Source organism: Halyomorpha halys, unplaced genomic scaffold, assembly GCF_000696795.3.
Source record: "Halyomorpha halys isolate HHAL.00 unplaced genomic scaffold, Hhal_1.1 Scaffold1531.1, whole genome shotgun sequence".
Lineage (NCBI taxonomy): Eukaryota > Metazoa > Arthropoda > Insecta > Hemiptera > Pentatomidae > Halyomorpha > Halyomorpha halys.
In genome coordinates this window covers 3,241-16,749 of record NW_027111016.1, presented here as the reverse complement: position 1 = coordinate 16,749, position 13,509 = coordinate 3,241, and the positions used below count along the sequence as shown (strand labels likewise).

The 13,509-nt window shown below is 37.0% G+C and overlaps 2 protein-coding genes across 2 annotated transcripts in view; both read right to left on the bottom strand.

The window, feature by feature from the left end:
- The window catches only part of LOC136796176 (venom serine protease-like), a 9,604-nt gene extending 1,351 nt beyond the window's left edge, over window positions 1–8,253 (bottom strand). The window contains exons 1-4 of the mRNA XM_067049111.1: window positions 8,241–8,253; window positions 4,659–4,853; window positions 3,266–3,417; window positions 3,037–3,193 (exon numbers count right to left, since the gene is read on the bottom strand). Coding sequence (XP_066905212.1) covers window positions 3,037–3,193; window positions 3,266–3,417; window positions 4,659–4,853; window positions 8,241–8,253 — 517 coding nt within the window. The remainder of the gene's footprint in view (window positions 1–3,036; window positions 3,194–3,265; window positions 3,418–4,658; window positions 4,854–8,240) is intronic.
- Window positions 8,254–9,961: 1,708 nt separating this feature from the next.
- Window positions 9,962–13,125, bottom strand: LOC106689949 (venom serine protease 34-like). Its single transcript, XM_067049110.1, has 4 exons — window positions 13,111–13,125; window positions 12,047–12,180; window positions 11,876–11,984; window positions 9,962–10,168 (listed from the first exon to the last, which is right to left on the bottom strand). Exons 1-4 carry the CDS (start codon window positions 13,123–13,125, stop codon window positions 9,962–9,964), a joined length of 465 nt encoding a protein of 154 aa, XP_066905211.1.
- Window positions 13,126–13,509: the final 384 nt, after the last annotated feature.

Sequence of the window (13,509 nt, the reverse complement as noted above, 5' to 3'; positions counted from 1 at the left end):
CATACAATCTATATGGTGGGAACGGAGTGGTTTGGGAAAAGATCAAACGACTATGGAGATTGGAACAAATAGGAGTACACCGCATTTTCGTTCGTAGCTCTATATCTGCGACGTACGACCTACTTCAGGACCAAATATGACCTACATCCACCGCGAACACACCGCTCGTAGAATGGCAAGTCGACATCTTTACCTGAAGAGGCTATAAGTGGTTTACGGTGATACGACCTCTAGAAATGAAGGCATTGGCATTGTAATGTGACATCTAAACACCCCTAAAAGCAGAGGAGGGGGAATAGAGAGGCTCCAAGGTACGTTAAGTGATCACTTGAAAATGTACCAGCTGGATAAGGGCTTGGAGTCGGATGAGCTATAGCCGCCTACAACCACCCCGTTCATACGATAACGGGGTTCTCGCCATTCGAAATTTTATTCGGACTTGAGGGTGAAAGCGTGATTATAGAAATACAGGAATCAATGGAGAATAAATCGTCGAATGGTATCACACTAAGAAAAACGTGGGACAAGATGCGGGAAAGAATCACAAAGGAAAAGGCGAACACGTGGTGAGACAGAACGAGAAGAAAATCGGCAAACACGGTCGTTTACCGTAGAGTAAATTTAAACAGGGGTAAGAGGCTAAACTGAATGGTCCCCTATCAGGGTGATTACAATAAGAGAGCATAATATAGTCACAATAGAGAGTGTAAAAGAATCCAAAAAATGGAGAATGGTTCATATAGAACAGGAAACTTGACCTAAGCTAGACGACCACTGAAATTTGGAATTTACTCACCTATACTAATGCGGCAGTTTTCTTTCTTTCCATTTATTTTTAAGTATAATAGGAGTGTTTTTGTAATGTGCAATGTGCATAATCTCGTTTTATATAGTTCATAGGATTTAAATATGTAGCAGACATTGTTGTTTTAAGCTTACACGGTTCCCTTAATCGACGTCCTCGACGAGGGAAGGCCTTAGACTCTTCAAGTCTGAGGTCTAAATTTTTACTATTCCCCCAGCGGAACGGCCCCTCTCCGTTCCAATAATCCACTAGCGTCAGACAACCAAGTAACAACCTTCAATGGACCCCTCACCTAACCTTATAATGCCAAAAGGCAATCCAAGGTATCATTAACACCCAGATATACATATAGCATACCTCCTATATGTATGTACCAGATATTCAATAACATGGTAAGAGGGTATGAAAAAAAAAAAAAAAAATTTAAGCTAGAAAAACAGGAATGAAAGATATTTTATTTATTTATAATCTTTAAATTTCTTTATTGAGACTGGCAATTTTTTAATAAATAATTCAAAACACTATCCAAATTATAGTCTCAAAACTTTTATTTCTTATTACACGTCCAACGTTTCGGCCAATTCGGAGTTTTTGGAGTGGTTAAATTATATGTTTCATAGTAAATTGAATAGATTGTCCCTGAAGATGGCCGAATTAGCCGAAACGTTGGACGTGTAATAAGAAATAAAAGTTTTGAGACTATAATTTGAATAGTGTTTTGAATTATTTATTAAAAGATATTTTATTTATTTATTGGTGTGCTATTAGTTTCAGAGACGTTACAATGGCGGTGTTCGTTTTAAGTCGCGCAAAGTGTATGTTCCAGTTACTTTTTTTAAAAATTATTATTTCATTTTATTCTTGTACATAAGTGTGCCTTTATTTTGTATAATCTTTTTGAGTTTATGAGGACTGTTCATAAACTGGTAGGAGAGGATCAGGGTTGGCCATGGCTGTATACTTCTTTGAATCTAAGTCCCATGTAAATAAACAGTGATAATGGATACAAGGAGAATTACGGAGAAAATAAAGTTATTATTATTCTAGTAAGCGTGCGTTTTAATTCTGCCCCCCTTTTCCTTTTTTTTTATGTTTCTCGTTCCAAGCTACGGTCAGGTGAAACAGTTTTGCGTTTCTTAGTTGGCTACAAAGAAGGAGCTATGAAAAATAATACGACAGACGACAACATACTAACTGCAACTTGCCCACTACACTGCTATCATCACAAGAAACACACACCATTTACAGGCCACACTAACCCTACATGGTAGTATGGAACACAACCAGACCTGGTGTATACAATGGAAAATTGAGAAAAACAATCACAAGCTTAACGTATAAGTATTCAACGACACAAAACATTCCTTTCAGTTTACATAGACAATCACTCAGTACCACAAATAAACACTATAACTTTGCGTTATGGGGCCGACACGTTAAGACGAAACTTAAAACGACAAATTTGCAACTGAAAAATTATATTCCATACAACACAGGCATTCTACTCAGACAACTCAGACAGGAACTTAACGTATGCAATTACTTACTAAAGCCCATATAGACTTATACCTGCCAATTTATGGACCGGCTAAAAACACGAGATTAAAAAATACAAACTGCTTTTCAAACTAGACTATTCACACCAACCTAGGCATTCTGACTGTAACGAACTACATTCCTACGACTTTTAATCGGTTTCACGACACACGACATGGATATTTTAATAGATTTGTACGACAGATAGTGACAAATGACATCCCAGACGTAACTCAGCGTAGGCTGAAGACGAGATGGATTCCCTCCTAGGTCCCTACATCCTAGTCTGATCAGATAATTTACTTGAAGTTAGGAGGATGCACTTCTGGGTGCTGTCTCCCTTATGCCAACCCATGCCATGCCTGAATAGTACAGCTCATTTTCTGATTGTGATTAGAAACAATGTAAAAACAAAAAACAAATTGAAAGTAAATGCATCCCTACATCAGAAGTAATTTGTATCTCTACTTGACCCTAAAAGGAATTTATGGCTCAAGTCCTCCATTGAGGACTGATTAAGCCCTATAACGAGTATTCTCTCAGTAAATGTGGAATAACAAAAATGGAAACCGACCCCACAACACTCCGTACCAGGTCCTCAACGACTCTCGCCTCTACCTACTTAGCTTTTTCGGCCTCGTGTCTAGAATTTTAAGCACATTCCAACTGGTTATCTAAATATAATAGAAAAATACCTTTAGTAGTCTCTTTTATCCAGTCCAAGTACGAAGCGATCTTCGTGCTGACTGCTAGTTCGTCGCCACCGCAGTGTCCATCTAAGGGGACAATTCCAGCTTGGAACACACGAGCTGTTTTTGAGTCGATGACAATGAGAGGGCCTCCGGTGTCCATCTATTAGTTAGTTAAACCATTAAAAGTAATTTTTTTCTTATTTAGTCTATTTAAAAAAAAACTATAATATACCTGGCAAGTAACCTCTCCTGGGGCAAACGTGCAGACCTGCTTACCGCTCGATTCCGTATTGTTGTAGGCAGCTACACACCGATTAATAGAGACTACTGGTAGTATCACCTTCAAGAGGACTTCTGAAGTAGGTAAAGAAGTACGGTCCCATCCTAGAATATAATAACGAAAGTACTGACCTTGACCATGCAAATAGAGTAGATAGATAAAATAAGGAAATCTATTAAAAATGTATCCCATTCCTTAAAGAAGCGTTCCATGAGAGCTTTGGAGAAAGAACCTTCAACGTGAGTGCCTTCGAGCTCGGAGCTCATGGAACAACACCAAGCACAATAAGGAACTTCATGGAGGAACTCAGTGTTGATATCAAGGACGTGACAAAAATGGCATAAGGGATAGTTCTATACTCCCATGGAATCATCCACCATCACATCCATGGTAACTAAGAATGATGGTGATGTCTCGGTGTAGAGCATGCATATACTGCACATATTGTATTACATTATTTTATATATCGTGACCACCTGAGGGTTTACCATGCGGACAAAGGGTTGGAGCCAGACGAGGCGATGATAAGGGCAGTGGCCGCGAACAACTACTCCTCCATCCACACCAATTTTATGGAGACAATGGAAGCGGAAGGGGCGGATCGAACGGGAGAAACAGCAGCGAGTGGCGCGACAATATTTGGATCTCGGGAGATATTAAAATCGGAACGGTTGTATATCGGAGGTTAGGGTCAAGAATAGGGAACAAAGAATCCCTGCGCTTTGAGGGGCCATTCCGGGTGATTACAATCAGGGAACACAACGTAGTCACTGTAGAAAGCATATAAGTACCGAAGAAAAAGCGTACTGTTCATGTTTAACAATTAAGGTTCCCAGCGACGGTAACTCCTCGTAAACTAGAATATAACTCCCTCTATATTCAGAGTACAGGTATTATTGATCGTAATCCTAAGACTCCCTCTGTCTTTTTTTTTTTCCAAAACCCCTACACAATTTTAATGGCTTATTTATAAACAATGAACTTTCTCCTTTTACTGTAGAACATCTACATTCTAAGGAGTCCTTTGGAGTGTATTATTTTTGTTTTCAGTATAGGATGGCAGGCCAACGATTTGCTGCACAGGTGATGCGGAAGTTAAGGAATGAGGAGAGATATAGGCGAACCAGAAGATAGCCTAAAACAATGAGGCGGCACTCAGCCAATCACCCCCATGATGTAATGCCTAACGGCGGTCCCGTGGAGGGTGAGAAACTGGTGTAGAGCGGTGGTTTTAGTGGGTGAGAATCCCCTAAGAATAGGTACGGGCCTGGTATCTGTGTCTTTTGAAGATTTCGACTGACCCTCGTAAAAAAAAAAAAAAACATACACCACACACATTACTAACCCATAGCTGTGAGGGTTTCTCCAACGGCCGGTAGAGCTGGTCTGTTGAAAGGCAGACAGACCGGTCCAACCTTCTCACTGAACGTGGTAGCGCTTTGGATGAGACCAATGTCATTCCAGGAAGTGATGCTGTTGTAGTCTGGGTGACTGAAGAATTGCGATGCACGATGTAATCGTGTACCATTTGTTTCTTCACCTTATAATATATTATGATATATTACTTTGTATACTAAATTTATGAATATATAAAATTGACAGGAACGACAGTCTATCGAGAGAACACTAATAGGAAATATAGAAGAATGTGTGGAACTTAATATAAGATTAATATGTTATTGTTCACTGTACACAGTGTAACAGCAGTTTCTATATTATTTATTTTATTAATATATACAATGAATCTTTTTTCATAACCCGCATACGTGAAATTTAATGTTTTTAGCTTCAATATATATTTCGATTTCCACACGAAGTTGCCGAGTTTTTGGGTATGTTTTTTTTTTTTTTTGGTAGTGGGGATTCTTTGAATTCTATAATGTGCAGGGCAAACATTAGATCTGAAATTTAAACTAAACCTAAAAACATAATCCCTAAATACGTGTCCTGGCACGTCGTTTCTGAATTTTTATTGGCTGCTGATTTGTTTCCAACGCACTGGATGGGGCGCCGGTGTAAGAGTCCTTGGATTTATTTGTTGCTGTAGAGAGTTGAAAAAATTTATGTGCGTAGTTGTTGTTGTTGATTGGGGCTTTTGGGCGTAAAACCTTAAGGTCATCAACGCCCACGCTTCTCACTTTATAATTCTATTTCAAGATTTGAAATAATTTAATTGCTAAATAAGTTTGAATAATTAATTATTTTAGTTTTTTTTAGTACATATGACAAACTTTTGGGTTTAGACCTTATTCAAAAGATTATTCCTTTTTTAAAAAATTAAAACTATTTCTATGTTTTTTTGGTTATCATTCAGGGCATCTGAAACACTCGGTCCCACTCCCAATCTACCTAAGTTCATACAATAGAAATGACATTCCTCAGATATGTGACTGACTGTAAGTACACTGTTGCAGTATTTATGTGCGTAGTTTGAAGAGCTCGTGCAGTTGGTCTGTCTCCATCTTCTTCAGCGATCTTGGCCACACAATCTTCCGTAACACAGTCTCTTGGAAACGTTGTAGACGGTGCTGTGTCCCTTCTCTGAGATTGGTGACAAGCGAATAAAAGGTGCTTTAGCCGGTTTGATCTGTGACGGACTCGTTAGGTTTTCATGTAGCAATGACCCAACATGTGGATATCGAATTTATTTCCCAGATATGTAATGGAGTTTAAAGTACGGAGTTTGCCACTTCCAGAGTGCGAAGTAGTCTCGTATATACAATGAAATTGAAACTATATATATATATATATATATAAACAGCACTCGCAGAGGCAACCGGTCCATGCGCCTGTCACGGAAGGCTTGAGTACACCCTGCAAGCAGTTTTGTCGGGAAATTAAGGAACTCATAAACAAGGATCTCGCGTTGGAAAAAAATTCCTAGATAGTATATCCTCATAATCTCCCTCTCACGGGTCGCTGCTTCAGTGAGGAACGTACAAGCGTATACTAGGGGTATTCATGATCTATGTTAAATGGAAAAACTCGTGTTAAATCGAAAAAAATTGCCTTCTTTTGGCGTGGTAAAACGAAATAACATTTAACATGGTAAAACATATAACATTTATCACAACATCATGAATACCCCTACTAGAAGGCGTTCACCACCTGCGCCTTCCTAACAAAAAACTGCTCCCAGGGTGGACTCACAGGTACCCGTAACAGATGGATCGGCTCCATCTGCAAGAGCTCTAAGCCAGTTTCATGACTGGTGTCACAATCAGTTTTCTACTTCTTTTTTTTTTTTTAAAGGCTATTAAAAGGAGTTGACAATGTGAGTTTAAAGGCCTTAGTGGGGCTAAAAGTCGTCTGATCCCTTTTACATCATTTGGCATTGTCATCCAATGTAAAGCAACTACTTTATAAGCATCGGATCTTACTCCTTTGAAAATTTACGTCCCAAAAAATGTTATCTGTTTGGCCCAGTTTAGATTTTGCCCGTGATATTTTTAGCCTGAACTCTCTTATCCGTTGAAAAACGCTTCACATATTCAGCTTCTATTTTACTTTAAAATAAGAGATCTTCAAGAGACCATTAAACCCCTTATGAACCTTCCAATAAGAGTCCTATCCGAAATCTGCCTTAATTTCCCATGATGAGCTCAAAGCCCCAAGCTGCCGTATTATGGAATGGCCAACTAAGTCACCCTGAAGAACTCCACTTATTCCTTCATGATAAAAACATCGACATTGTCCTACTGACAGAAACTCATTTCACTCCACACAACGGACAAACCGTTGAATACGTGACTACATCACTTATTGATCATACCCAACACATTCCATGTTGGTTCTTGCACGCGGAACCGGATCCCATTCCATTATTCCTTCCAATCGAACTGAAGCAACCCAATCAACCTCGGTAATAATCTCAACTTGCCCTTTCCATGTAATATTTTTAGTTCTATACTGTCCTCCTGGTAATAACTTTTCTTATAACCTCCTTGATTTCTTATTCCAAAAACTCGGACCGCGCTTATTGTTGGTGGAGCATAATAATGTTAAACGCCAACGGTGAGGATGCCAAATATAAAACTCCCGTTGTAACACCCTATCACGTATTTCCATCTCCTATACTTATTCTATTATGTCGTCCACAAATCCTACTTAGGAGCCTAAATCTCTATCAAAAAAGCTCCGATTTCCTTGAGTTATTTATCCCAGAGTTATTTATCCCACATCCCAGGAATGTTCTGGACGGGAGTCTATTTCTATGCACAACAGGATTTTGATCAAGTCTGGCACCCAAGACTGTTTGTCAAACTTCGTCAATTCCTACCTCCTACATACCTTCTCACTACTTATTCCTTTCTTTCAGATTGATTATACAACCACTGCGATTCAGTAAACCACAATGGTTCCTATTCATCTCTCTTCTTTCAGTCCGCTGGTGTGGGTAGTATCCTCGGTCCCATCCTCTACACAATCTATACAGCAGACATCCCAACCAACCCTAACACTATCCTTACTTATTATATATTGAGATCCAAAGAACTTCATTACGCCCTTTCAACGCAAATCCGGTCCCCTCTTCACATTTTCCACTGCTCAGGGGATGCAGTGCTCAAGTAGTACGTCTTTAGTCTGTCTCAACAGAGGCCTCCTTTTTGCCGATGTACGCGACCTCAAATAAATATGTTCTATTTATTTGTATTACCATAAACTGCATTTTTCCTTTATTAGGCTAGGAGAGGGAATTATCGTTGAGGTCATAGTCTAAGGTTATAGGTTATCTAAGTACTACTCGACGGACTTTAGATTAAAAGGACAGATATTCAATAATTTGGCTGACCCCCTCCCTCCCACAGTTCAATTCCGTATGCCCAGATTAGTTTCAGTATTATTTTGTAGATTATTAGATTATTTTCAGTTGAATGATGAGAATTTCTGTTTAGTAGTCTATATAATTATTCGAAACAGGACTCACTGACACACAACATGATGACAAGATTGAGTGAATGGAAATGGGCAGGGTATCTCCTACGGTGCGAAGATGGCAGATGGTCAAAAATTGCCACGGAATGGACTCCATACGACCTTCAAAGAAGAAGAGGACGTCAAAAGAAAAGATAAAGCGATATGTTCAAGGGGATGGCAGGACCCCTCTAGTGGAGAGCTGCTAGGGACAGAGATGTTTGGAAGGAGAAATGGAAAGAACTCGCTCCCCAATAGGGCTGGTCACCCCGGGAAGTGCTGACTATTACTCCCGAAAGGGAAGGTCTATGCAGAAAATGATACAGAAAGATGAAAAGAAAACTGATAGACGTTAATGTTTTGTCAACTTATATATATATACATTTCCCCCCATCTTCTTTAAATGTTTATATTGTATTTTGTATGGTTTTAATTTATTACATAAATAAAAGGCTATTTCATTTTATTTCATAATTTTCCAAAACGTCCGTTAAGATCTAGTCATTTAGGTCTGATATAAGGATTCTATATTGGCCTCCTGTCTAGAGAAAGCCATGATACCGGACTGTGTCAGTGAAGGGAAGTACTATCGAGTTAAAATGGATTGGTGGACAGGATCTGCGACGGAGAGTGAAAGTTGCATACTTGCATTATGATTCCTTCCCTTAAATGCACCAGTTGTTACACAATTGCTCAATAAGTGAAAGATATATTTAAAAGTTAAGAGGTACCGATTCTTGATCTGACTAAAAGGAAAAAATGGTGTTGTCTTCAGCGAAGGTTGCTAGGAAGTTATTGGGGTTTGTAGGAATATCAGTGCTGAAGAGGATATAGAGAAAGGGGCCTAGAGTGGGGCTATTGCCTTGGGGAGCAATGGCCTCAAGTGGAAAATAATTAATAATTCTAGGCTTCAGTGGACTTGGAAGGAACGGTTTGATAGGTAACATTTAAGGACAATGTATCTGGATCGGGGTAAATGGATTTTGAGTTTCATAATCAAGGCGTCGTGCCATACCCGGTTGAAAACCTGAGTAACGACCTGAAAGGTGCCAGTGCAATATTGTTTGCTTTCGAGTGCATAGGATATAATCATCTACGTGAAGACCTTGTTAAACTGTAGAGTGCCCATAACGAAATACATACTAATAATTATAGGTCAATAGGATGAAGTATTATTGGGAGGTTTATCTAATTGTAGAGTGCCCTTAGCGAAATTCAAACTAATAATTATAGGTCAGTAGGATGTATTATTTAGAGGTTTACCTAATTTAAAGAAAAGAATAATTACAGAGTGTTTCATATTGTAGGAAAGCGGGTTGTGCGAAGGATGTAGTTGCAAAGGTAAGTAAGGTATATTATAGCTTCATCAGGAAGTTTTTGAAGGATCTGGTAAATGAGAAGATCATGATCAGGATATTTTCGGGATTGTTGGATTTTTTTTCCAGTGAAACAAACAGTCCTGAAAATTCGCTTGGCATCGATGAAGTTTGTGTGGTATTGGGGTAATTTTAGTAATCTAAAAGCAAAGTATTTTCTTTTCCAGCTCCATCAATTATAGTACCCTTTCGATTTGATTCTTCAATGTCTAGATTTTAACGAATTTTTATCCTAGAGAAAATTTACCAAAAATATTGTCATTCCTCTAAAATGATTAAAAGAAATTACTTCTTACCTTTACGCAAATATGAGGTCTTGAGTTATTTTCTATCAATAATTGATATTTTATAAAGAATACTAACGGGTTGACCTCATGTTTTCCGCCCCAACCAGAATACCAGTGAATTCGACATCCAGAAACTGAAGGCAGTGCGCTGCGGTGAGGACGAACCTGGAACTTATAATGGATCCTCCGCAGAAGTGTACACCCCTTTCTTGGCGAATGTTCACGATCCTCACCATGAACGAGAACTCTTTGATACCTGCTCCTTCATCTTCCAACATCTATTTATATGTATATTGATAGAATATGAAATCATAAAAGATAATATTTAATGGATACATGGTCGATTTTATAACTAGCTCTACGAATTGAATTAACCGATAAAGATTGAGGATAAAAATGGCTTTGAATATTTCAACATAAGATAGACTAAATGAAAAGAATAAATATAAATGTTTTAAAGACTGGGTAGTGTTTGTTCGCTGAGAGCGATTTCGATTCACCTCGCCCAAGAGCCTGAGGGAAAAAAAACGGTTATATAACCCCAATTTTATATTACTTTAGTGAAAAATTATAAAGTAACTAGTCAAAATTTATGAGTCTATCTGCAATATCCAGATGGAATAAAAATTGATTGGTGTTTCAAAACGTTAAATTTATTTTTCATTCGGAGCTCTATATTGTTAACACTTCATACAACGCTTAAAAAAAACCTAATAGGAACACAATTTAAAATGAAGTGAATTTGCTAAAATAGGAGCCCTAATAAAGTTGTTGACATTTAATAGTAGTTCCCAAGATACATTGTTTTAATCAAAACATATATTCAAAATGTATCAGGAATTATTAGACCTACAAATGTCTGTCTGTGCTAAAATCATAGCTATTTTATTTGTGTTAACGCCATAATATATAATTACCTTGTAAATAGTATTTGAGTTTTATTAGTATTTAATTTTGTTATATTTATTTTTATTTTTTTTATTTTAATTGGATTTAGTTATTTAAAAAGAAAAATGTGATATTATATTTCTGTGTAATAATGAGTAATAGAGACAGTTGCTAGGGGCTGATGATTGTTGCTATGGCGTCACCTAGCAACGGACCGACCATCTTAGTTTTTTAGAGCAGTTCCGGCTAATTAGTGGCCGTGTTACCGCCATTAGCAGCCCTGTCTGCGTTTGGTTGATGTTATTTTATTTGATATTTTTTAAGTGTACTCGTCGTCATAACAGTTCGGAACCAGACCACTTCTGTGTTTCGATTTTAATATGAGTTCCAATTAATTAAGTAATTAGTGGCAAACCCCTGAACCCCAGGAACATGTGTAACCAGCCCTGTCTGCGTTATTTTGTCGGGTCGCCTAATACAATACGACTGTTGGATGAGGCAGACCGGCGGCGCTCTTCCTCTGACCTATCGGAGTGGAGCAACCTTTCGTCGTGCAGTATTTATTTATTTATTTTTTTGTGTACATTAGTTTTATTGTTCTTTTCATAATTTGTCGAACTATTTTATTTTTATCTAAAAGGCCTTTTTATTTTTACTTGTATATTTTTTTTTATGTTAGTTTTTAAAATGTTTAAATTAGCCAAATATATGTTTAATCCGAACCAGTTTGTTTTTTTGCTCATTTTAAAGCCTTTCAACAAAAAGACAGTCGATTTGAGGTGGCTTTAACAATATGTATATATAGCTATTATTATATAGATATTAGTTTATATGTATATATAGCTAGTTTATATGTATATATAGCTATTTATATGTATACCTATAGAATAGAATACCTTAGATAGAAATATAAACAGTAGTAGCTGTTTGTATGTATAGCTAGTTTAATTAGCTAGAAGTAATTCATAACATTCTTCTTCGTGGAAGCGTTATATTTGTAAAGATAAATCCACAAGATGTTGATTTCTAGTTGATTTGACAAAACGTTTGACTTATAAAAAATATTTTTTGTTTCAAAATAAGTTTACAACACTTACAAGCATTTCTACCCTCCTGTTTTCTTTAAAATTGCCGCAGTCACAGGTTTCCCTTGGAATTTCCCTTCCGATGGATTTGACGAAGCAGCTAAACTTGCCTCCCGGAGATCTGCCAATATACTATTTTTAAACACTGTTAAACATTTTCAATTATATATTGCTTATAATTACCTAGGTGCAGATTTAAATTTCATTATAAGGCGACTGCCAGCAGATTGAAGGTAAAAAGGAGAACAGATGAAGATTGTGTCAAAGTTCCGTGAGCCGTAGAATTTTAAACTGTCCTTGATACAGAGCTTGGAATCCTTCAATTTAAATTCAAAATTAATTGTTACATCTGAAATATATCTTACCTAATCTTACTAAAGCAGGAGGTTGTCGTAAGGTAAAATTCAACAGCTTTGAGGAACTAATTAAATAATACCGAAAAATTTTAAAATTTAGAAATATTTGTTTTAGCTAGTTTTGGTATTGTTTTTTTAAGTATCCTTTCGAGATAAACTTTTATATCAACTTTTGCATTAAAAATTAAATAATATATAATGTATATTTCAGTATTAGAAGGTATTGGATACGAAAATCTGAACAAAATTCTTTTGTTTTTATAAAGAGTTGATATTTGTTGAATAAACTGCTAACCAAATTTATTACATTTTTTTTTTCAACACTATGAAACTCTGATATGATGTACATAAATATGGATATAAACAAACATAAAGAATTGTTTGAGGAATCTACGACATGGTTACACAAAATACAATTAACAAATTACTTACATTCATACATTTTTAATGTATACAAATTACTCATTATGATTGATATATGAAATTAACACATTGTAGTTGGAACCCGTAAAATAGGTTATCCAGGCACGTAGTAATACGTTTTTTATGGACAGGTAGTAGAACGCGAGTTCTACAGAACTTGAACATCAATGAAGACTAAAATGACTTTATTCTTACAGATTACAGGCACAAAATAGTTTAGTGATTAAAAATATCTCTCTCTGACTGTAAGGTATCCAGTACTAGAAAATATATATGTACACTTGAGAAGAGGGGGTAGGAAGAACAATGAAATAGGAGAAGGGGTTTAGACCAATCAGATAATTTTAGGAAACTAGGCGGGGCCTAGAAAGGCTAATTACCCTGGTAAGGGTTGGGCATACTTGTGAGAACTGTTGAACATAAAATAGTTAGACAGATGCAAGTCCATTGTGAGATGATACCTCATACCTGCCTAAGTGTCATCCCTCAAAGGAATCACAGGTAATAAAAAAGTTGATCAGCTTGGTAGAATCGAGGCTATAGAGCTAGAACCATTCCTAGGTATTTCTAAAAGGCATCAGATAAAAGTAGTTCTTGACTGGACATGGAAGAAAGTAGGTAATGAGTGGAGGGACTGTATTGGGCTGAGACAGGACAAAATTTTAATAACTAAACCCTCTACTTCTTAAACTAAGGAGCTGCTAGACCTTAACAGAAAATAACTCCGATTATTAATAGGAGTTCTTACAGGTCACTGCAGACTTGAAAGACGTCTTAAGATATATGGGGTAGTCCATGATGAAACCTGTTAAGTCACTAAGATACAGGCTTTTAGGCTCTGATGGAATTACAGTAAAAGAGGCTTCT